The sequence below is a fragment of the Ammodytes marinus genome, assembly GCF_949987685.1.
Source record: "Ammodytes marinus genome assembly, chromosome: 18".
Taxonomy (NCBI): Eukaryota; Metazoa; Chordata; class Actinopteri; order Uranoscopiformes; family Ammodytidae; genus Ammodytes; species Ammodytes marinus.
In genome coordinates, this window is record NC_137222.1 from 25,925,165 (window position 1) to 25,950,135 (window position 24,971).

A 24,971-nucleotide genomic window follows, 5' to 3' on the forward strand; every position below is an offset into this window, starting at 1 on the left:
ATTGCCTCCGCCGTGTTTCACAGATTTTCCATCACTTTGGTAAAGGTTCATCTTGACAACAACACAGTAACACATGATTGCAACAGCTAAATGAACTCAGAAGTCTACAGAAACATTCGGTCTGCCAATTTAAAGAAAGATGCAACCAAACTGATTGGAAGATCCTCCATCATGCAGCAAGATAATGATCCCAAAAAAATGCAAAAACAACAAAGGAGTTCATCAGGGGCAACAAATGGAACAGGGTGTCCGCAGAAGTCTTAAAAGTCTTAAAAAGTCTTAACCCCTTAACGCCTGAATTTATATAGCTGCATATAAAACAATATTTTATTTGTGTTTTTACCTTAAAGTAGATGGTAAATAATGCTGAGATTATTATTTTCACTTTTGCACAAAAAATAAATAGAAATTTTGGTATGTTGCAAATTTGCGACAACAGGCATAATGGTCAATTTGGGGTCAATTTGGTATGTTGCAAATTTTCTACAGCAGGCATAATGGTCAATAATAACATAACAATAACACAGTGATATAACAGTGAAAAAACAATATTTTATTTAATCCTTTTCAATGTTTTATTTCATCCTATCATCCTTTATTTATATAAACCTGCAACGGCAGGTACAGCCTTTCATTCATTTGAAGCAATTATTTTCTATTCCAATGCGCACACACACACACACACACACGCACACACACACACACACACACACACACACACACACACACACACACACACACACACACACACACACCCCTTTTCAATGCATATCCTTCTTCCTAACCCACCCCCAATCCACACACACACACACACACACACACACACACAAACACACACACAATCATACCACACATCAGCAATGTAACAATGTAAACAATGTAAGAAGGTTTAAAAAACAGTGTTTTTCTGTAACTATGTAGCCCTTAGGGTTAACCTCACCCCTCACACATACACACACGTGGTTCGTGCACATGTTTTTTTCCCCCTTTTTTAACACTCGTGGAATGCACAGAAGCAGTTTTTGTTCTTATTGAGGCACAGGTGAACGTCACATTTTGCGCATTTGAAGCTTGTGTGGCCTGTGCACTTTGGGAACTTGCAGCGTTGCCGCACACTGTCGATTTGAGGCCAGTGACCCACAGCATCAGCACGGACATCTTTTGTGGGAATAGCCTTAGTTGGTCCCCTGCGCCGCTTCTTCTGGAACTCTCGCTCCACGTCAGACGAAGGTCGCCCCCTCTTTTTGGCCGACAGATCTTTGCCTTGCATGCAGAGGGACTGTGCAATGGAAGCCTTGAAAGCCAGCAAGTCCTTCTGCTTCTTCCGTGGAACATTCAAGTTGTCACAATCACGCCGATAGAGCAACCAGCCATTCACAACCACCATATCCACGAAGTGAAAGAAGAATCGGTGGTAGAACTTCTTAGACCTGATGTGGATGCGGTAGTAGGCGATTAGGGCATCAAGTGCATCAACACCACCCATGAACTTATTATAAAGGGTGATGATGCTTGGACATTCCACAGACACTTTCCTCCTTTGCTTTCGGTCCCACCTCTCTACGAGGGAAACAGGCTGGGCACTTGCAAAAGTGCTGGCAACGTTCACCCCTCTGTTGTCAAACCATTTGACAGCCCTAATTTCCACACGGTCAACAACAGCCTGTTGCTCCTCAAATGTCCCTCTTCCCTTCTTTTTGAGCTCTTTGTCTTTGCTGAAACTGCAGCCTCGCAGACGATTCTCCCGCACAGTGCCAAGGGCTGGTATCCCCCTGTTAGCAAGAGCCACAAACAAATCGAGTGAGGAAAACCAGTTATCAAAGTACAGCAGGTGGTTGACTGAGCCTTCAATAACTTGTGCAAGTTTTAGCACGATGTTCCCGCTTGCCCCGATGTCTGGTGAACCTGGTGGAGGATCAGATGTCCCTGCATAAATGTCAAAAGAGTGCACCAGGCCTTTTGTGTCGCACAAAACAAAGATTTTGTATCCCCATTTGTAGTGCTTTTTGGGGATGTACTGCTTTAGAACAGATCTGCCTTTGAATGGCACCATTTGTTCGTCGATTGACAGCATCTGATCTTGAGGGAGAGCTTGGAATTTGGGGAGCAGTGAATCAATTAGTGGCCTAATTTTGAACAGCCGGTCACTGTTGTTGGTTGCCGTGTTGTCATTGAAATGAATGTAATGTTTGATTTCTTCCCACCTGTCACGGGGCATCACATCAGCGACCTGGTTTACTCGACATGCATTAGACCAGTACATCCTAGAGCGTGGTAAGCGGATCACACTCATATACGCAACGGTTCCAATGAACTGTTCCAGTTCCTTCACATCTAATTTCAGGGCGTGGTTGGGGTTTTCTTGGGTGCTGTACAGATTGCTCTGATTGACAATAAGCGCTAAAAGGTCAAGGTCAAAAAAGTCTCTGAAATAATCAATGGGTTGTCTAATTGAGTCACTGTCGGGGAGGGACCCTTGCCACACTGGCACGTTTTTTTTAGAACTTTGAGTCTGTTCAACTGTTTTCCATGTCACTTTTTCTTTGTTTCGTCTATTTTGTTTCCTTCTCCCCGGAACACCTTCACCGCCGTTGCCCACACTGCCTGCGTCTCCTTCAGCCTCCTCCTCCTCACTGTTGCTCCTCTCACCCTCATCTGCAGGGATCAGAATAAGCCATTAGAAAATCTACCAGCCAACACCAAAATTAAGATTTTAGAAATGTTTGACCAGATTTTAATTATGTATAAATAAATCAAGTACAACTGTAGGCCTAATGCATATCCACTGATATATCTAAAACACAAAATGTAAATATATAGACTATGTATTTCTGAAAATGAATGAAAATGGCTTCTATAGTGTTCTGGAAACAACCTCTTCTAATTTACCAGCATTGGCTGGTGCTAATTTTGAATCCTGTTTCACCTGGCTTGGCAACATCCTCATCACTGCTGCTCCTGTCCCTTTCACTGCTGCTCTCATCACCTGGCCTTGGCACATATTCCTCATCGCTGCCTGCACTGTCACTCAGACAACTATCCTCACTGTCTTGTGGGAGTGCCCTTACGCGCGATTGCGCGCTTGCGCGCTTGCCGTAAAAAACGGAGGCTTTCATTCAGGTCTGCATAAAAATAAATGGCAGTTGTATTCACATCCCAGCGTAGTGTCAGTATAATGATTATCTGAAATAACTTAGCAAAATACAGTGGATTCCCTAGATAAGCCGCCCAAAAAGAGTTTTACTAAATAGCGCTGATTAGTGGTTAGCATTAGGCTAACGGCCTACTGTCGCTAATATGCTACAAAGCTAAATATGATAATAACTTCAAAAATACGAATCACACACATTTCACCTCATTACGTCAAGTGTATAAGCACACAATAAGCATGTGAGTATTTTTATCTAACCACAACTTACCTTAAAATTATCACAGGATTGAACTTCCCCAACTCCTATCGTGAGCAGCATAACCGGATGTATCCTTGTGCATAAAGAGTTAACAGGTCCGTCACTTTGCGGTCCCACGGGAAACAACTGCTTGTCGAAGGTTCCTAGGTCCGTAGCGAATATGCACTAACCGGCATTGGGGGAATGCAGATGCTATCTCGGCTGGTTGACTGACTAAAACAGTTTGTTGCATATTTGTGACACCAGGCGTTAATTATTCATGTATCTAAAATTAAGGCCTTAAAAAGTCTTAAATTCATTAAAAATGTGATGTGCTGGTCTTAAATCTATTACTCAAAGGTCTTAAATTTGTCGGGGCAGGACTATTCAATGTTATATATTTTTTTCTTCCGCGACTTTCTGAGAAGGAGATGTAGAGAGGCTACTACTAACTGCTATAAAAGTCCGACACTACGCTAGAGGCAGTATGGCCGTGTGTGGCTGTGATCCGCATATAAACGTAGAAGAAGAATGTGTGTCCCCTGCCTCCGAATTTTAAGTCGGTCGCGTGAAAGCAAGAAAGGGGAGAATGACCCAGCGAAACGCATGCCCTGCTATTATAAATTCAGTGAGAGGTGGAGGGTGGACGACAAATATCATGGCTGGCTTTATTCACCCCGCGACCACACACTGCCGCTACTCCGTAGGTGTGCAACCACCCGCCCGCTGGCGATGGAGGTAGGCTAATGACCCAAACGCAAATCACACAGAAACAAACAGATTTATTGTGTTTAGTAAAAATGTTTATGGATCTATATTTATTAATTCAGGTCGCGTTGCTGTGAGCTCACAGTGAGACGCGAGTCTCATCTTCTCTCTCTGTCTGTCGCTTTCTTTCTCTCCACTCTGCCCTCGCTCGTCTCTCTGACGGCTACTTAAGAACTATTGCCGATCGTCCCGTCAATCGCAGACAGTAGACTACATTTCCATCGCCATTCGGTACAACCCTATAATACCCGCAGTTAGGGCTGCAACAACGAATCGATAAAATCGATTAAAATCGATTACTAAAAGCGTTGGCAACGAATTTGGTAATCGATTCGTTGAGTCGCGCGATTAATAAATCACTTGCAGGCGCGGCACTGTTTACATCCAGCCGCCGACAGGTCCTTCCGTGAAGGCTCGCTTCATGTGCGGGAAAGCTATAGTGTGAGCGGCCACAGCTTGTATTTTGGTCATATCTAACACTGGACTGCAGGCCTATATAAAAGTGTTGTACCGTTGCTTTCTTTGGGTTAAAAAAAACTCCTTCAACTCAGTATCCGTCTCGTCCAAAAAAACTCTGTCAGCTGCTTCTGCTGCAGACGGTGTGCAGACGGGCTCGGAGAGTCGGCATCGGCGCATCAACAGTCATTCAAAGCAGCAGCAGTAATCACACAACCGAACGGTGTAGAAAGTCCCGTCAGTTAAAAATAGTGATCCAGATTTTAAATCCATGTTAAAATCGGAAGGATATAGAGCTAGTTAGCTTAAAAAAAGTGTCAACTGTGATGTGTTCAGGCCGGCTCAGTAATATGATTGATGTGTTCAAATGCAACACAAAAAAAAAAGAAATTTGAGATTTTGGCGAAACTTGTTTTCCCAGCAATATAAAATAGATAGTAAATATGGAATTATGACCTGTTTAATTTCCTATCTTGAGCTATGATCATATCAGCAATTAAAGCAATAATACAAGTTCTATTTCAACAAAATAATAGAAAATGATCAATTGTGATATCAATAAAGACTTGGATCGTTAAGGAGTCTTGAAAATGGTATCAATATCAATACAAATTAACGATCTCCTGTCATCTGAGAGAAATTAAGATGATTTAATTTTTTTAACCGTTAGTATTTACCGGTAAAAAATATCGGTTGACTGGTTTACCATGGACATCCCTTATACTGTATAAATGTATATCATACATTGTATGTTTTTTTTGTGTTATCCCAGTTAAGTTTATTATTAATTTATCATTTAATGTTACTTTTAATAGTTCCGGGACGTTGGAGCAATAACCTGGTGTTTTGACACTTCAGTCTGCACTCTGAATTTGAAGTAATGTTCAGTTTTTGAATAAAGATGCGGCATTTACAAATGTTTATTTTTTTTATCCGATTAATCGATTAATCGAAAAAATAATCGACCGATTAATCGATTATTGAAATAATCGTTAGTTGCAGCCCTACCCACAGTTTATTAACCTGGCTGCCTGCAACAATATTAAGAAAATAAAACATTTAGCAAATTACCGCAGGTCCCGTGGGCATCCCCCAGTTATGCAAACCTGTATACAGTATGCTATGCCTACTTTACAGTAGCCTATTTATTTCCAGATTTTGAAAGTGCAAAAACATTCACCTGTGGAACCAATTTTTAAATAGTTTCTGCCATAAATTCTGAAAAATAAAGTTAATGGACTAAGTTTGTTGTTTATTGAATAAGTAGGCTAATTAAAATTTGAAGGACATTCCCCATAAATTACCAGATTTTTGTATTTCATTCTAATAGCCTACTGCATGCTGCAGCTAACATTTTCTTTATTGATTAAACTGTTCTTGTGACTCGATTAATCAGAAAATGTAAACCAATTGATACAGCTCTATAATAGGTTGAAAAGGTGGTAGCCTAATGATGGGTTTTCACGTTGCCTTTACAGTGATCTTATATTTATTTGATGGTAAATGCGGGGGGACATTGTCTTCATTCAGACTGCTGAATTTTTTTTAATTTCTGTAATTAAACAGCAGTTGTTGGCTAAAGTGCATTGAATCTTTGATATTCAAACTTAATAGAACTCTTAACAGAGCATATACTGTAGTGTAGTTTGTAGATTTGCCAAGGTATTGGTATTCATTAGAGGTCTTAAAATGTGCAGATACCCTGAGATAGTATCTAGGAGAGGCTACTTTCTTCCTAGCTTCTGATAATAATGAGTATCACTTTATGTTCAATAAACAGACACAGTGACACACAAGCTATGCTTGGGTTGTAATACAACTGGACCCCCCAAATATCGCCTATATGTATTGTGTCTTAGGTCTTAAATTTCATTCAAGGTGGTATTAAAAAGGTCTTAAATTTGACATGCTGAATCCTGCAGATACCCTGTGGAAGGTTTTAGACTGGTCAAGTCAATCTCCAGACTTAAACGCTATAGAGCATGCATTTTACCTGCTAAAGAGGAGACCGAAGGGAGAAACCCCCCAAAACAAACAGCAACTGAATGAGGCTGTGGTGAAAGCCTGTAAAAGCATCCAAAAGAAGAATGCAAAAGTTTTGTTATGTCAATGGGTCACAGGCTTGATGCAGTTATTGCAAGCAAAGGATTTGTGACAAAATATTAAGTTTTATTCATTTTAATTTGTTCCAATACTTTTGCTCACTTAAAAATGTGGTGTTCCTTGACAAAAAAAAGCTATCTTCTCAGTTGTGTATCAGATCCAGATGTAAATACCTGGAAATGAAAGCTGAAATGTTGATCTATTATCTCATATTCACATTTTGGTGTCAAACCCAAATGTTTCCAGTCTACAGCAAAAATAAAGGAATTGGCCTCACCGTTCCAATACTTTTGTAGGGGACTGTATATATATATATATTTGTTTTTGAATTCTTACACATTCTATATTTTTTTAAAACCTATTCCTAATTTGTGTCTGTTTAAAAAAAAAAAGCACTTAATTTGAGCGCCTCTACCCCAACATTGCAATGACAATAAAGAGATTTTGATTCTGATTCTGATGGTCGTCAATGAGTTATTGCCAATTAGCTGCTAAGCCCTGCTCCTGCGTAAATGTTTTGGTCAATGGCAACCATGTTTTTCAAGCTATCTTACTAATATTTTACAGACATCTGCATCTCATACCCCCGGTGCTTCGCGATCAATTTGGTGTTGATTGCGTAAAATTTGAGAAAGTTGTTGTAAAAAACCTGTTTTTCAGTTTATGCTTATTAGCGAAAAATATTTCCATTCATCTAGGATTAATGATATGTTTGGCATATGTTTATCTGTGCACATGTATATGATATGTGTTCATGTTTATTGATTTACCTTTGGCTGTATATTGTACAGTTTGATGTAACACGTACATTTTACAATTTTAAACTATTTTCTCTATGGTTACTAGACTTGACAAGGCGTTATTTTTAGGTTGATGTGCAACCTAAAAATAAAAAATCCAATTTGTAAACAGGTGATAAGAAACAGAGGAAAAATGTAAACCCGCCCACCCTGCAGTTGATTGGTGCATCTTTTTTCCATAGGCGCTGCTTGTTCAGGGCTACCTGGCAAAGTCAGGCTGGGGCTTTCCAAAGGGCAAAGTGAATGAGGATGAAGCTCCTCATGACTGTGCGGTTCGTGAAGTAAGTCATATTTTCTTTGCTGTGAAACAGACCAAATGAAAGCATTTAGAGCCATGTATCAATAAGTCTTGTAGTTCATAGATCAAAATATTGTCTGTTTTCTAGGTGTTGGAGGAGACAAGCTTTGACATCAAGAATCTCATCTGCAAAGACCGGTACATAGAGCAGAAGATCACCGACCAGGTGGTGCGGCTCTACATCATACCAAATGTTTCCAAGGACACCAAGTTCAACCCCAAAACAAGGAAAGAGATCAGGGTAGGAATTCCTATTTGATCCATCCTGCCTTCAGATTGATTCCCAGCTTTTTGAAGCGGACAGAAACTCTTCATGATCTTGTTCTTCTTGTAGAACATTGAATGGTTTCCCATTGAGAAGCTGCCATGTCACAGGAATGACATGACCCCAAAGTCTAAACTTGGACTTGCCCCTAACAGGTTTTTCATGGCTATTCCATTCATAAGGTATGTGCATTGAAGTTTGCAATACATTGTTTGCTGCATTGAAAAATCCATCAATAACTACGTGTTTTTTTAGAGAGATAAAGAACTGTAGGTGTATTACAAAACTTTGACTCCATCTCATCACACAGACATGAGATCGATATCCATAGCCGCAGCTCACTTTCAGAAAGAAAGCAAATATGTGTATACAGTATATGTGTGTTTGCCTCAATGTTGTTGACCTTCTTTATGTTTCTACTTGAAAAATGTCAATTAGTTTTACCATTGTGATTGACTGGTATTCATGGCTCACCTTCTGGTCCACCTGCACAGACCACTGCGAGAATGGATCAGCAAACAGAAAGGAGAGTCAACAGACAGTGATGAGGATTTCACAAACAACGGCAACACTCTCAAACCCTCAGACAATGCTCGGTAAAATCACTTCTACAACACTGCAATACCAATCCTCAGTACAACTTAACATTCATTTTCAAATCAAAGTCAGCCCTCAATAATAGCCAGGGCTTTTCTTTTGTTTTAGGGTGTATTCACACTGGGAAAGTCCGCTAGTTCACTTGCTTTGGTCCAGACCAATTAGAATTTAGATTTGTTTGTTTGGTGAGGTTCCCTTTCACATTGCCCTTTTCGCAAGAGAACCAGCATAACGAAGCAAAACCACACGTGTGCTATGGTCATTCATTCATTGGACAGACATTCTGGGGCAGGAAAAGCAGGAAGCACCAAGTTAAAGTGTTAACAATCATGGAGATATTCCATAGCGTACTGCGATCATGTTTTACTAATTTCGTGCCATCAGTAAATAACAACTGTGCATCATTCAATGCCACGTTTAGTTTCTTGTAGCCTACGATGTGAGACATTTAATTTTTGCTGCTTGACGCACGGCACGGGTGAAGAATAGGCTGTGTGTCAGAGTGAGCGGCTGACACAGGGTTAATCTTTTAACAGTCCAATCCGTTAACATGGGAATCAAAATAAAAACACACTTTATGCAAAGCGCAGCGTGAACCTGTTGGCACTGTGCAGGAGACACTCCCCTCTCCTTCATCTGATCGCTGAACACATCAGCATGTTTACGCGTCTCTATCAAATCTAATATATTAACTCGGGGCTCCCGGTCAAACAACAACTAATCTTCTTAAAAATGGCGACGACAGGACTTCCGGGTTACAGAGCATGGAGTAGGTACGATCGCTGTCTAGCTCCCACTAACTATTTCAGACTTAACTGACTAAACCTTATTTTCATCGATTTTTTTTGTGCTTGTATTGCCGGTAACACTAACACTGATTCGGATAAATGCCTAGAGGAAAGAAAAACGCAAAAAGAGATTCGGCAGAGTCAGATATGTCCTCGGACAGCGTGGTTAGCATTGACGTTAATGCTAGCTCAATATGGCTTCCATTCCGGACTTGCTTGAGCAGCATAGAGTAGCCATAGCTGCTGAGTTCAAGTCATCGTTCGCCAGTATGAACACTAAGCTAGACAACATCCAGGCCGTGGTTTCAGGCCAGGGGAAACGTATAACCGATCTCGAGGAGAATGCAGAAACTGTTTGCGGACGCCTGGAGCAACTTGAGGCTACGTGCTCCTCACTGCAGGAAGATAACAAGTCGCTGAAATCTAAACTATCGGATTTGGAAGGGAGAAGCAGGAGACAGAATGTACGTATTGTGGGCTTACCAGAGTCACTTGAGGGCGCATGCCCCACCGCCTTTTTCTCCTAGCTCCTCGTCGAGGTTTTTGGTAATCAAGCTCTCCCTTCTTCCCCGGAACTGGACAGAGCTCACCGCACTTTGGCACCCAAACCTGGCCCGGGCGAGAGATCGCGGCCCGTCATCATCCGCTTCCACCGATACCAGATTAAAGACTTGTCTGTTAGACAGCTTGTCTAACTCATGCCTTTTTCTTTTTTTTGTATTTTCTCTCTTTCAAAGTTTTTTTTATTAAATGTTAGTAACAAAATTGTAGCACAATGAATACAAATTTTTTTCCCGAATATACCCCACCCACATCCCACCCTCACACCCAACAACACGAAATATACACTACAAGAAACAGAAATAAACAATCAATATGAAAAAAAAACACATAAAGAAATAAAATGGAATCAAATAAAAGGGGGGGAGGGAGGTAGCTACTCTTCTATAGTTGTTGTTGGTTTTTTAAAATAATTTAGGAAGGGGCGCCAAATTCTGTCAAATTTATTCTCGGATCCCTGGGTAGTATAACATATTTTCTCTAAATTCATACATGACATAATGTCTCTAATCCAATGTGAGTGGGAAGGAGGAGCAGGATCTTTCCACTTGAGTAAGATAGCCCTACGAGCAAGTAATGAGGTGAAGGCCAGTACCTTCAGCTTCACTTTAGCAGGGTTTTTCCTGGCTCAGAATGGGCCTTTGGGGGGTCAGTACGGGACCGACTTTTTTTGGGGTCGCGACTGTGCACCAGTAAAGGCAAACGGTTTATGTATTTTAAGAGGGATGTAGGGTTGGGAGAGGGCAGTTTCTGTCCAGATAAAGAGCATTTCAGTCAGCCTGTCAATCACTGTGTTACCATGGAGCTTACTGACGCTTATGAAATCACAATAAACAACCTGTAGATATGAAGTCAAAATACTAATAATGACTAGGCCTACCTATTTAATACTTTAATTGTTTCTAATTGATCTAAACCAGGGGTGTCTAAACTTTTTTCACTGAGGGCCTCATACAGAAAAATCTACGAAGGGTTGGGCCACTTTGCAAAAATAACACATTTATCAGGACATGTAGCTGTTCTTATGTTTAGTTTCATAGTTTCTTCGTAAATTGTAATTCTTCTTCACGGCAACACTTTACTTGCACATTAAACAGATACATTCCCATTCTTGTTAAATGGCATTGATACACCCAGTGTGTTCTGCTTTTGCGTCCAATGTCCAGCTGGGTGAAAATAGTAGCCAGCCGAGATCCCGCCCCAAAAAGGAGGGTCCGGGGGTATGCCCCCCCGGGAGATTTTTTTAAGTTTTTAAAGTGAAATGCATGAATCTGGTGCACTTTGAGAGGGAAATGAAGAGGCTAAAGCTGAAGAATTTTGTATGAAAAAAAATGGAGACACTGTGTCAGATGAATTAGAAGCTATTGGAAAAGGACACATGGATTTTCCATAATAATATTAATTTAAAATAAAATATTATGCAGGGTCCTCTGGGATGGGCTTGGTGCTCTTTTTCTTTTATGGGACATAGTATTTCTCTGTAATATAAGGAGTGCATTTAAATTATTTAAAAATTAAAAGGGCCATATTACATTATATTTTTAAAATGTGCCACGGGCCAATCAATCAGTTTTGACACCCCTGCACTAGTGGGTTAACTAAGAAATGCAAAAAAAATGTTTTTATTTTTTATTTTCAAAGGGCCATATTACATTATATTTTTAAAATCGGGCCGTTTTTTGGACACCCCTGATCTAAACCATGGAAAATGCAAGACGGTAGGGCTGCTCGATTATGAAAAACCATAATCATGATTATTTTGAGTAATCACATTGTGTTATCACAATTATCAAAGACAGTTAATCATTGATTTAAGAACATTATGCATCTATTTTACTTTTAACAAGTTTTTTTTCTAATAACAGCATGACTTTGGACTTTAAACAAAGGCCTAATTGAACTGAAAACAGGGAGCATAGAAATAGGCTAAATAAGTGAAACATATTTTTAATAATTGAATAAAATAAATGTCAAAATAAAAATAACCAGTTGTAAATGGTGTTGATAGGGCACGTCTTTTGCTAACATTGAATGTAAGGGCATGATTTATTTATGTCTCTTGGAGCTGGCTGGATAGGCAGTTGCATTGTAGTGTTGACAGTTGTGGTGGCAGGAATCAAGGAGCTTTAAACCTCCTGTGTTTTTATTCATTGATTGCTTGGTCATAGACCACTATGACTCGACTTAAAGTGAATAAACAAATTGGTCGGGATGTTTAGAGGTGCAGATCAGGTCGTATATGCCTTTTTTCTTCTCTCTCTCGGTCGCGTATGTCACCTTACTCGCGTGTCCGCGCGTCACACATCTTGCACATTATTTTAGTTTGTTGTGAGTCTGAAGTGTTTTCAGACAACACAATTAGTTTTACCTTTATTCTCGTCATCTAGAAGTTTTTCATAACACCCGGCAATGCGCAACCTCTCCCTCGTACTCTCTGGACGAGCCGATAGCTAAACTCAGGTAAGGGAGGGGCCGAGCGAGCACACCGCTCGGCTGAAAGGGTGCGCTGCATTTAAAAGCCTGCATGCCCCGGCGTGCGGAACAATGATAGTTTAATAACGATTATTTTGTTTTCATGATTGAGGGAAGCCGTAATAGTAATCGAAAATGAAATTCAAGTTATTGCCCAGCCCCTCAAGAAGGATGACTTAAATTGGGCTGAATTTGGAGAGGTTTTAAATAGCTATATTTATTCTTAATCTTTATCACTTTGGCGCTGGTGATTTTCCTTTGGCGGTGGATAAATCCGCTTTGGCGCGCGCCAAAACTTTCTCTATGCAGGAAAAACCCTGCTTTAGGCAAGCCCGGATTTGGAGCAATGCCAAAAATTGGGTTCGGCTCAATTTGATGCTGAAGTACTTCAGAAATTGTTCGAAAAACTGATGTCCAGAACTCAGTCAAGGTGGGACACAACCAGTACATGTGAAAGAGTGATGCCGGTGCACTCTTACAGCTATCACAGGTCGGGTCTACATCGGGGAACATACAAGCTAATTTAGTTTTAGATATGTGGATACATATATTGTATTGTTTTTTTTTTATTATTATATATATATATATTTTTTTTTATGTGCTGCAGGATTGGTTGTGGGTGGGGGTGGGATGTGGGCGGGGTGTGTTCGGGGGGGGGGGAAAAGGGGAAAAAAAATAATTAATCATTGTATTGTATTTGCTTTGCAAATTCTTTTGATGAATAAAAAAACCTTTGAAAGATATGTGGATACGATGTACTACTTTAAATTGCACAAGAGCATGTCGGGCGCACATGGAAGTAGAGTGTATCCGATCCAGGACTGAATCCCACATGTGATCTGTGAAGGCAGAACCTAGGTCCTGCTCCCACAGGGTTCTTATAGCTGCTAATGAGGGGCTATGCAACTTCGAAATAAGGTTGAAAAGCACAGAAATTGAGCTTTTTAATGTGGGGTTTACAGAAAGAAACAAATCGACATGATTGGCTGGCGGTTTATAAGGGAATTGGGGAATTAACTTCTGCGTAAAATGCCTGATTTGCAGAAATCGGAAAAAATTTGTCTTTTCGATACCAAAATGTTTTGTCAATTGAGAAAAACTAGCAAATAGATCATTAATAAATAAATCACCGATGCATTTTAAGCCTTTTTTATGCCAGATATTGAATGCACCATCCACCGTCGAGGGAGTAAACAAATGATTAGCTGCAATAGGGCTGAAAAGTGAAAAATTCTGCATTCCAAAATTCTTCCTAAATTGGGTCCAAATTCGAAGGGAGTGCTTAATCACGGAACTACTGTTGGGAATAGCCGAAGAGAGTGGAAGTGCGGCGCTTAAGAGGGCAGATAGAGACAATGGGCTAATAGCGCTGGACTCCATTGTTACCCAGACTGGGGCTGAGTCGTCAAGGTGAAAATGCACCCAATACACTAAAGAATGGATATTAGCAGCCCAGTAATAGTATTGGAAATTAGGGAGGGCCATTCCACCTGTTTGTTTGGGTCTTTGAAGAAAAGCTTTCCATAACCGAGGGTGTTTACCATTCCAAATATAATTTATCATTAAAGAGTCAAGGGCCTGAAAAAAGGATTTGGGGAGAAAGATGGGGAGACATTGGAATAGATATAGGAACTTTGGGAGTAATGTCATTTTAATTCAATTTATTCTACCTATAAGAGAGCAAGCCAGAGGAGACCACTTCGATAATATTTGCTTCACCTGATCCAATAATTTGAGGAAGTTCGATTTAAATAGGTTTTTAAAATTTCTGGTAAAACATACCCCAAGGTAACTCAGATGATCTGTCACCACTTTGAGTGGGAGAGCTGTATAATCAAGTTTGAGAGCTTCTTTATTAATCGGAAAGAGTTCGCTCTTATTCAAGTTAAGTTTATAGCCAGAAAACTGACTAAAGACCTCCAACACAGAAAGTGCCTCCGGTAAAGAGGTGGTTGGCTTGGCGACAAACAAAAGTAAGTCATCGGCGTATAATGATAACTTATGTTCAATTCCTCCTCTCCATGGGCCTCATTTATAAAGCTTGCGGCGCACAAAAACCTTGCGTAGACGGGAAGAAATTGTCTCCCCATCTTTCTCCCCAAATCCTTTTTTCTGGCCCTTGACTCTTTAATGATAAATTATATTTGGAATGGTAAACACCCTCGGTTACGGAAAGCTTTACTTCAAAGACCCAAACAAACAGGTGGAATGGCCCTCCCTAATTTCCAATACTATTACTGGGCTGCTAATATCCGTTCTTTAGTGTATTGGGTGCATTTTCACCTTGACGACTCAGCCCCAGTCTGGGTAACAATGGAGTCCAGCGCTATTAGCCCATTGTCTCTATCTGCCCTCTTAAGCGCCGCACTTCCACTCTCTTCGGCTATTCCCAACAGTCCCGTGATTAAGCACTCCCTTCGAATCTGGACCCAATTTAGGAAGAATTTTGGAATGCAGAATTTTTCACTTTTCAGCCCAATCGCAGCTAATCATTTGTTTACTCCCTCGACAGTGGATGGTGCATTCAAGATCTGGCATAAAAAAGGCTTAAAATGCATCGGTGATCTATTCATTAATGATCTATTTGCTAGTTTTTCTCAATTGACAAAACATTTTGGTATCGAAAAGACTAATTTTTTTCTGCAAATCAGGCATTTTACACAGAAGTTAATTCCCAAATTCCCTTATAAACTGCCAGCCAATCATGTCGATTTGTTTCTTTCTGTTAAACCCACATTAAAAGGCTCAATTTCTGTGTTTTTCAACCTTATTTCGAAGTTGCATAGCCCCTCATTAGCAGCTATAAGAACCCTGTGGGAGCAGGACCTAGGTTCTGCCTTCACAGATCACATGTGGGATTCAGTCCTGGATCGGATACACTCTACCTCCATGTGCGCCCGACATGCTCTTGTGCAATTTAAAGTAGTACATCGTATCCACATATCTAAAACTAAATTAGCTCGTATGTTCCCCGATGTAGACCCGACCTGTGATAGCTGTAAGAGCGCACCGGCATCACTCTTTCACATGTACTGGTTGTGTCCGACCTTGACTGAGTTCTGGACATCAGTTTTTCAAACAATTTCTGAAGTACTTCAGCATCAAATTGAGCCGAACCCTTTCACTGCAATCTTTGGCATTGCTCCAAATCCGGGCTTACTTAAAGTGAAGCTGAAGGTACTGGCCTTTACCTCATTACTTGCTCGTAGGGCTATCTTACTCAAGCGGAAAGATCCTGCTCCTCCTTCCCACTCACATTGGATTAGAGACATTATGTCATGCATGAATTTAGAGAAAATACGTTACACTACCCAGGGATCCGAGAAGAAATTTGACAGAATTTGGCGCCCCGTCCTAAATTATTTAAAAAAAACAACAATAACAATAGAAGAGTAGCTACCTCCTCCCCTTTTTTATTTTATTTAATTTTATTTCTTTATGTTTTTTTTTTTTGTTTTTTTTTGTGTGTTGATTGTTTGTTTTTGTTTCTTGTAGTGTGTATTTTGTGTGGTTGGGTGTGAGGCATGGACATATAAAGAAATGGACACCGTATTGAAACATGGCGCCCATTCATTCCTATGAAAGCTGCTCATTGGCGCTGGGAAGCCACAAGGAAGTGATTTGCGGAAATTCATGCGGTCCATGGTTCATGGAGATAGGTCCATGAGCATGACGTAGCGACATTATGGACCTATGAAGAAAGAGGGCGGCAAGCGTAGCGGACTGGTAGCGGATGTAGAATCATTCTCGTTCTGTAGCACCCATAGCATCTAGCATTGTAAGCTAAAGGTTTTAGCGAGCACAGCTGTATTGCTAGAGGTGATTGTGAGGCTGGATGAGCAACTAGTTTTTGAACATGATCCCGTAATGCACCCATTATTTGTATTTGGATCTTTTGAACAAATGGATCAATAAATGGTGAATCGCAATGATCGCAAGCAGAGGGACGTGAGAGTTATTGAGCGCACACGTCAAACAGCTGAAGCAGTCCTACAAATCCCTCGGCGATTCTAAGTGTTAAAAAGTCACATGCCTAAAAACTATCAACGTCCTTCATGTAAAGTAAAAGGAAAAACCTCAGACACGAGAAGTTAATGGAGCCGTGCACTGAGCATGGACATATAAAGAAAGCTCGGAGACCGGGCCGAAAACTGAAACATTTGTTTCACTACAACTCTGTTCAGCTGCCCTCGGCTGCCCACTCCCTCCTCCTCCCTCGAAAACCAACTGAAAGCCGTTAAAAGCCGTTGGGCTAATAAAACGCTTAAGCTGGCGTTTTGAAATGAAAAAACTTCAGTTTTAATAGTATATGGTCTAAAGATAAGTATGAGCCTATGATTGATATTCATAAAAAATTTGCGGAGACACAATCTTGTTCGCCGCTTGTATTGTGTGGACGGGGAGATCTGCCTCAGGACCGCATGAAAATAAGCTCCCATTCACAGCATGCAGTACCAATGGTTTGGCCACATGTCCATGCTGGCTGCTCGGAGAAGGCAGTGTCCTGGGGCCCTGGTGTGAGGGTGGGATGTGGGTGGGGTGTGTTCGGGGAAAAAAAGGGGAAAAAATTTGTACCCATTGTGCTGCAATTCCGGTCGGATCGAGGTCGGGGCAAATTCACACCACAAGCGAACTGCACCAGAGTTCGTTTAACCAAACTAAACACGACAGGTGCTAAAAGTCAGACAGGATTTTAATATCCCTGTGGGAGCAGCAAGAGACAGCTAGCAATAATACATATGGAGATGAAAAGAAAAGTAAAGTTATATATCCACTTTGTTTTTTTCTTCCGTCTCTTAGGTCAAAATCCCGTCGCCTCCCAGGTACTGATGCATATCCAGCAGACGGATGGGCCAAACACAAGCAGCAGAAGGCTGTGGGCCAGCTCAGCCAGTATGAGCTCAACCAGGTCAGAACAGAAAAGACTTCACTGATACAGTAAACAGCAGCAACCTGCTCTCATGTTACATGTTACCAACTGTGAATAGTTACACATGTGCTAGACTGAGTAAAAACTAACTATCTAAATTTCCAAACTGAATTCTTAGTTAGATCCTGCCATCATGTTCATTTTGATTCAACCAATGGACAAGCAGCGCCATTCGCAAAACACTAAAATAATCTGCAGCTAATTCTAGTGGCTCAGTTGGTGGCTTTGTGTCTGTTAATACCAGAGACAGACTGTGAGCATGCTCCTGTATTGAGGACAGCTTCCACATGAGTTTGTAGCAGCTGTCATGATCAGTACTGTCACATATGCTGTCACAGGACTTGTGGGCCTGGGCAATCAAAAGACATATAGTTCATATACCTTCAACTGGTGATGCACTGGGAAGGTATTTTATCCCCCATCAGATTATACCATCCACTGGGATAAGAAGTCTCCAAATATCCATGGACCACTTCAAATATCTTGGATACAATTTTTCCAGGAATCCCAAGTAGCTTTTAAAATTAAATTATTATTAGGGTCCGCATTGTGTGTGTGTGTGTGTGTGTGTGTGTGTGTGTGTGTGTGTGTGTGTGTGTGTGTGTGTGTGTGTGTGTGTGTGTGTGTGTGTGTGTGTGTGTGTGTGTGTGTGTGTGTGTGTGTGTGTGTGTGTGTGTGTGTGTGTGTGTGTGTGTGTGTGTGTGTGTGTGTGTGTGTGTGTCCGATGTATTCGCAGTGTTGCAAAACTTAGAATAGTAAAGTAAAATTAATAATAATTCACATAAATGTCAAAAAACAATTGGTCAAAGCTTTCCAGAGGTATTTACCACTTCTGACAGCCTGTCCTCATTCTGAGTTGATGAGGACCACACTGACACAGTTGATGAACGCTTGTTGTCAAAATAATTAATCAGTGAATATCTGTCCATACTGTGTGCGCTGAAAAAAAAAACCTTTATATGCAGGTTCAGCCATCATTACTGATACAACCCATTGTATTAAAGAGGTAGTTCAGGATTTTGGACATAGGGCCTGATTCCCAAGATAGCCTTGGTGTTCTTTATCAGTGGAGACAGTTTTCAACACATTTCATTCAGTCCTTCTAGTTGCAGAGTTTGCTCGTGCTAGGCTAGCGCACGGCATTGGGGAAACACTTAGCCTGCTACTAAAACAGTCTTACCCACTCCACAGTACACCCGAGGCTAATCAATTATAACGCCAGACTATCGATGTAAATGTCTGTGTTGATAGAATAATTTTAGAAATAAAACCAACCTCGCATATTGCATTTTGAGGGACTTGCTGTGTCTCAGCAGCAGTGTTTATTCCTGCTAGGCAGGCAGCGGCGGACTAATACCTAGGTTACCGGATCTATAATAGTTTGTTTACCTGCTGCTGTCATAGCTACAGACGCAGAGTACAGTGCACGAAGGAATTTTATTAGCCTATTCAATAAACAAGATATGGCCACGTTTGGAGGACTTAGCGATGCGTCTGCTTTTGAAGACGATTATGAGGAATTTGTTGTATCCACCACCGAACTGTACCTGTACGAGCCGGAATACACTGATGAAGAACTGAGAGAGATGGATGCGCAAAGGGAAGAAAGAGAAAGCAATTAGCCCAGCCAGGTACCAAGTGTGTAGCTATACCATTAGCTAACGTTGTCACTCTCCAAAATGCATGTCATCATCAATCTATCAGTAGGCTAACATTATGAAAGGGGCACGCTTTATTAGCTCGTAGCCTACCAAAAGTTATTACCTGTTCATCAGTGGCTGTTGGTGCATCTGAAAAGACGGATGGCACCGCATTCGTTTTCAGTGATTTCTTGCTCTTTAGATTGCGGGGTTTCTCGAAGTCGTCCGGTCTGAAATGATCGCTACAAATAGCCTACTCCGTTTGCGAACAGTTTCGGCCGATGTGTTGATGTCCAAGCCAGCAGCAACAAGCCACATTTGAGTCCTTTCTGGATCTCGCACTGGAAATTGGTGAAAACTTTGTGGTGTCCATCTGTAGGGTTTATTTGTACAATTCCTAAATGCACACTGACGCACCATGTTGCCTAGTCGTTTGTTTCAGGTGCTGTCCCACGCTGCTCTGTTTACTTTCTGCTGTAGTGATTCGGTTACACAGCAAAGTAAAAGTCCGCTGCTGCTGAGAAAGTAGTCCCTCAAAATGCGATAATTCATGCGATGCGAGGTTGCTTTTATTTCTAAAATTATTCTATCAACACAGACATTTACATCGATAGTCTGGCATTATAATTGATTAGCCTCGGCTGTACTGTGGAGTGGGTAAGACTGTTTTAGTAGCAGGCTAAGTGTTTCCCCAATGCCGTGCGCTAGCCTAGCACGAGCAAACTCTGCAACTAGAAGGACTGAATTAAATGTGTTGAAAACTGTCTCCACTGATAAAGAACACCAAGGCTAACTTGGGAATCAGGCCCTATGTCCAAAATCCTGAACTACCCCTTTAAATAACCCATAGACTCAGTGTCAGTGGCTTGAGGCAGAATTTAATTGCTCCATCAGTTACCTCATAACTAGTGTTCTTTGTTCTGCAGAACCCAAATCTTAAAAGTATTGGGAAGAAATGTCAGGACTCCCCTTATGCGAAGAAAGGAGTCAATGACAGTGGACCCAGCAACCAGCAGGTAACCCTATTACCTGTTACATATAGCCATATTAGTATAAAACTAGAAATGCAATTCCTGAAGAAATTGCGGTGTGAATGCTGAGCTGAAGCTAATGCTGAAGAAGCTTCACTGCTGAATGTTGATGAAGGATGTATATATCTGAATGAACAGAATGGAGCATGTCAAAAAGCGAATTTCCCCATTCATTCCAGATGATGATTTTTGGTGTAATAAACCTTTAATTATCTCTGAAGTTATGAATTTTATGAAAAAATTGTAAATTATGGAAATGTGCTCCTGTGCAAGACGAACATGAAAAACTTTGAATGGAGTTTCTACGATGAAGTATGAACGATTAGGAGGAATAATAATTTTGTACAAAATATTAATTTCATAAATGGTTAATTTTCTTTGAAGTTATGAATGTTATGAAAATTGTTTTATCATATTATTAATGTCTGAACTATGCTGAACATTTATATACTTGAATTAAGTTTGTAGGATGAAGAAGCAATTTTAAATGTTTCATAATTTTGGTTGAATTGTTTATTAATTATGAATTTGAATGAATGCACGGATGTGAAAAATGGGCTGAATATGGTGATGTTTGAATGGGGTTTGTGGAATGAAGCATGTTGAAGATATGGCCGACCATGAAAAGTGGGCGGAATAATAATAATATAAATACGCAGAATATCAATGCTGTGAATGCTTTCAGCATTCACACCAACTATACTTTATTTCAGATTGCTGTTTTTATTTGAGCATTTCTGCATTCTGACCTCAAAACCAGCTTTTAAGTCAACAGGGGAATTTTGACGGTAGATATACGACCTGTTTTAAAGCAACTGTATGAAGAATATGAAGACGGTTGGCTTATTCTGCTGTGAATGTTTACGAGCAGTGTGCTGTTAAACTTTATCTACAGAAAGAAGATAAAAGACTTCAACCCAGAAGATTGCAAGACAGTTTTGAAAGAGGTATGGTTTTTATACGGTAACCATGTTTAACTTTTACTAACACCCACTGGAGAAACAATGTTGGTTCCTTTTCATAGGTGAAAATATGTTTGCGGAAGTTGCTAAACTGAGGGCCAAATTCAGTAAGACGTAGGTAGCAGAACACCCTGAAATATCAGCCGTTTAAAGCAGGCTAAACATGAGAAGCTTTTACCTGAATGGTGTTTATAACTGTTTGCTCATAGAGCGCAGTAAAGAAACGCCATGGAGCGCAGTGAAGAAACTTTGGTTAAAATGTAAGTTTGCTGGTATACTAATTTAGTATGATCTGAGAATTAATTAATTAATGTAGCCTGTCATAAGTTACGCTTTTATTATTAAATAGGACCTGCACAGTGTCTCATTTATTTGAGCCAACAGTATCTTGACTGAAGAATGTTTCTTCTTACAGTTCATTTGTGTGACCAGATAAATGTGCTTTTAACCCACCACTTAGAATGCTAAACATATCTTATTCTATTCCACTGGGGAATATTACCAAATCATTTTGTAACTATTGAAGTGAACACAAAGTTATTGCCTCACAGAAACCCTGGGGCCCTTGAGGCCATTTTGGGTCTTGGGTGATAATCCAGCCTTGACCCCGGGGGGCTAAATGAGGGGAACCTTTTGTAGACCAGACAGATCAGAATTGAATTGAAACCTGCAACAACAGCAGACCAAATGAGAATACAAATGTTTCAAAATGATTTTACTATATACTTTGAGACCTTTGTAAAAGGAATGAATAATTGAACATGTAATCAAGCTGTTCTTTTCACAGACGTGGCTCCATTCAGTCCCAATGGTCAGCTGACTGTCCCCAGCTGTGAGCTCCTGCTGTCCTCCAAGGCTTTTCTCACTTTTAAATTTGACAGAGACGTCATCATGAAATGTTTTGACTACTGACACAGCTTATGAAGCTCTGTGCTTCTTCTGTAACATCAAACTTTGGCCTCACTTGTCCCTTAAGTCCAGACAAGGATGTTATTGAAGGGGCCTTTTCATTCTTGCCTTGCTTGTTATGAGCAGTATGGAGTTTCAACACATCGAGAGCTTCACTGGAATCGTTTGCCTTTGTGGCCCAACATTTCAGACATTATACAATAGGTTCAATCTGTCCAAAGAAATATCTTAACTTAATGTTTGCATCTTCGATAAGCAAAATATACGATTCAATCTACAGGATACCACACATGGACCTCACAGAGATGACTTTACAGTTCAACCAATTGTCTTTTAAAGGCAAGAGATCAAAGGTTTTCCCGAACACAATGCACAATGTGAGGTGACAAAGAGTAACTTGGAATTTGATAGTGTATTCAATTTTGCCAAAGATCAACGTTAAATCATCATGTTGTATACTGATTTTAAGACAAAATAGTTTCTCCATTTTTCCAATTGGATCCCCAAAAATGTTTGTGTGAAAGCTTCATATTAACAGAGTTATTGGCTTTATTAGCTGAATGACTTGAGATTGTATCCAGGGGTGTAGAATGGAATGGAATCTTGACTTGGGAAAGAAAGAACACATGGTCTTTGTAACTGGGTCCTCTGTTGAATGTCATTTCATTGATTGAATTGTGTGGAAGTCTGTTGCTGCCACTTTTAAAAAGAAATCATTTAATCCTATCCATAATTTAGGCAACGGAAATAACAAATTAGAACGAACGTTCCGTTGGCAAATCAGATAATTTAACAGTATATCACTGCAAAGGGTTAATGATAATTGCATGATTGGTTGACAAAAAAAAACTTACTTTGTAAATATTACTGTGATGTCTTTTACTGTGACATCACAGTAATATTTACAAAGTACGTTTTTTTTAACCCTATATTTCTCTTTCTGTGATGTCACGAGAAAGAGAAATATAGGGTTAAAAAAAACACTCTTTCTGCCTTTTCTCAGGCTAGGATGAACTGATTTTAATTTTTTTTGCACATTTATACTACATAGGATCTCATAATTCAATACACCTTCATATTCAAACCGGTGAAGTAGGCCTTTAACTTCTAACTGAATTGAAATGATATCCTCTAAAGAAAATGTCCATCATTGCTGGGTTCTTGCATGTTTCCTGCCAGTCAAACGATAGGAGATTAACCACGATTCAAATGACCAGAAATGAGTTTAGCTCTATTCCAAATCCACTGCAAATAGAAGAGTCTGGTTTGCGATTTCATTTTCCACTGTAGGTTGTACATTGTCTTTTACTTTGAAAATAAATATACAAAGTCCATTTCACAGTCAGTTGAATAGTGCTCAGAAGCACACTCATTCATTTTTGCAGTTATTGCACATTTTACACCTTGTACGAGAAAATAGTTTCTTTTAGCATTTTAATTTAGTTTTACATCATGCTCACACAAAGCGAAGATAACCTTGGCATTTGACTAAATATTTGAGTTCTTATCATTTTATCCACCATGTTCGATACATCATTGTTGTTATTTGCCTTAAGGTGAGCCACGTGTATTTTAAGGCTGTTGTGTCTTGCAGATTGGATGGTTTACAGGTGTTTATTCCTGGTGAGATTTAGACCAGAGATTCTAAATCATATTTTTCATGATCCACTAAACTGTTGAAAGTGTTTGGTTGGCATGAACACATACAGACTCTGGTGCTATGGGCCATGATGCAAAACTACTGCGTTGGACTACTGTGAACATGAGTTATTCTCTTGACACTAGAGCTAAAAAAAAACATAAAGAATGCAAATTTCATTGAAGCAGTTTCTGTTTGGAAGTCTATCAAGTTCAGCCCCATAGAACAGTTTATATGTTCTCAAGGGAATATCACATGCATCCATACATGTGAGAAGACTTAATCGAGATGTGAGATCTGGTCTTGAGATGATTGTTACTGGTGGTTCTTTGCTATAGATGTTAATTTCAAGTTTTTCATATTTGTTCTGACTTTTAATGTGAATATTAATAAAGTCTGTTTTTTCACTTTCAGCTTCTGACTTATTTTGTGAAGTAATCAATCTAAATATAAACTACATCAAACATTTCAAGGTTTCCTTTCTTATGGAGAATGGCATGTTGCTGCTAACGGTACATTGATTAGCCTAGTAAGTTTTGTAAATGTTTTATTTTTACAATGGATATAATGTAATCCCAACAGTACACTCCAAATAAGGGAACAAGGAAACATGTTATTACAGGCTTACCTTTTACTTTTTTTTTTGGTACATACTGTATCTCTAAGAAAGGCTATGTTGGAAGATAAAAACTCTCGGAATAAGATTTGTTCCGCTTTAGTAGTGAGGCCACATGATAGAACTGGTTCTATGTATGTCCAAGGCTTTTGAGCAGGTAATTTTGAACACTAACATTTGCAGTGAATATTAAAGGTCCCTATGTTACGATGGTCATAACCACACAATGTTGTATATGGGCCCTGCTACAACATTGGTTTAAATCCAGAGTTTGAAATGTGTATGTTTTCTTGTCTATACAGGTGAAACTCGAAAAATTAGAATATCGTGCAAAAGTTAATTTATTTCAGTAATTCAACCTAAATGGTGAAACTAAAATATTATATAGACTCATTACATTCAAAGTGAGATATTTCAAGCCTTTATTTGTTATAATTGTGATTATTATGGCTTACAGCTTATGAAAACCCCAAATTCAAAATCTCAGAAAATTAGAATATTACATCATAACGCGGTAATGTAAGGCATTACAGCAAAAAAAATGGTAATATGTAACGCGGTACATAGCTCAGAAACGCGCGTTACAATGCATTTTAAACCCGAAATTGACTGGTTTGTTGTTTTTATACAAATTGGCCAACACCGCGAGTTTCGCAGAGGAGAAAAAAACCCACGCTAATGTTACTGCTAGAGGAGAAGAAAACTCGATTTGCTGCTACAATTGATTCCAAAGATGCGCTAGCCTAC

The 24,971-nt window shown here is 39.9% G+C and overlaps 1 protein-coding gene across 1 annotated transcript in view; it reads left to right on the forward strand.

Moving 5' to 3' along the window:
- The window catches only part of dcp2 (decapping mRNA 2), a 30,120-nt gene extending 6,099 nt beyond the window's left edge, over nt 1-24,021 (forward strand). The window contains exons 4-11 of the mRNA XM_080046355.1: nt 7,699-7,797; nt 7,903-8,055; nt 8,149-8,261; nt 8,574-8,675; nt 17,298-17,406; nt 19,994-20,083; nt 20,994-21,045; nt 21,848-24,021. Of these exons, the coding sequence (XP_079902481.1) occupies nt 7,699-7,797; nt 7,903-8,055; nt 8,149-8,261; nt 8,574-8,675; nt 17,298-17,406; nt 19,994-20,083; nt 20,994-21,045; nt 21,848-21,972 (843 nt within the window). The 3' untranslated portion in view covers nt 21,973-24,021. The remainder of the gene's footprint in view (nt 1-7,698; nt 7,798-7,902; nt 8,056-8,148; nt 8,262-8,573; nt 8,676-17,297; nt 17,407-19,993; nt 20,084-20,993; nt 21,046-21,847) is intronic.
- Nucleotides 24,022-24,971: the final 950 nt, after the last annotated feature.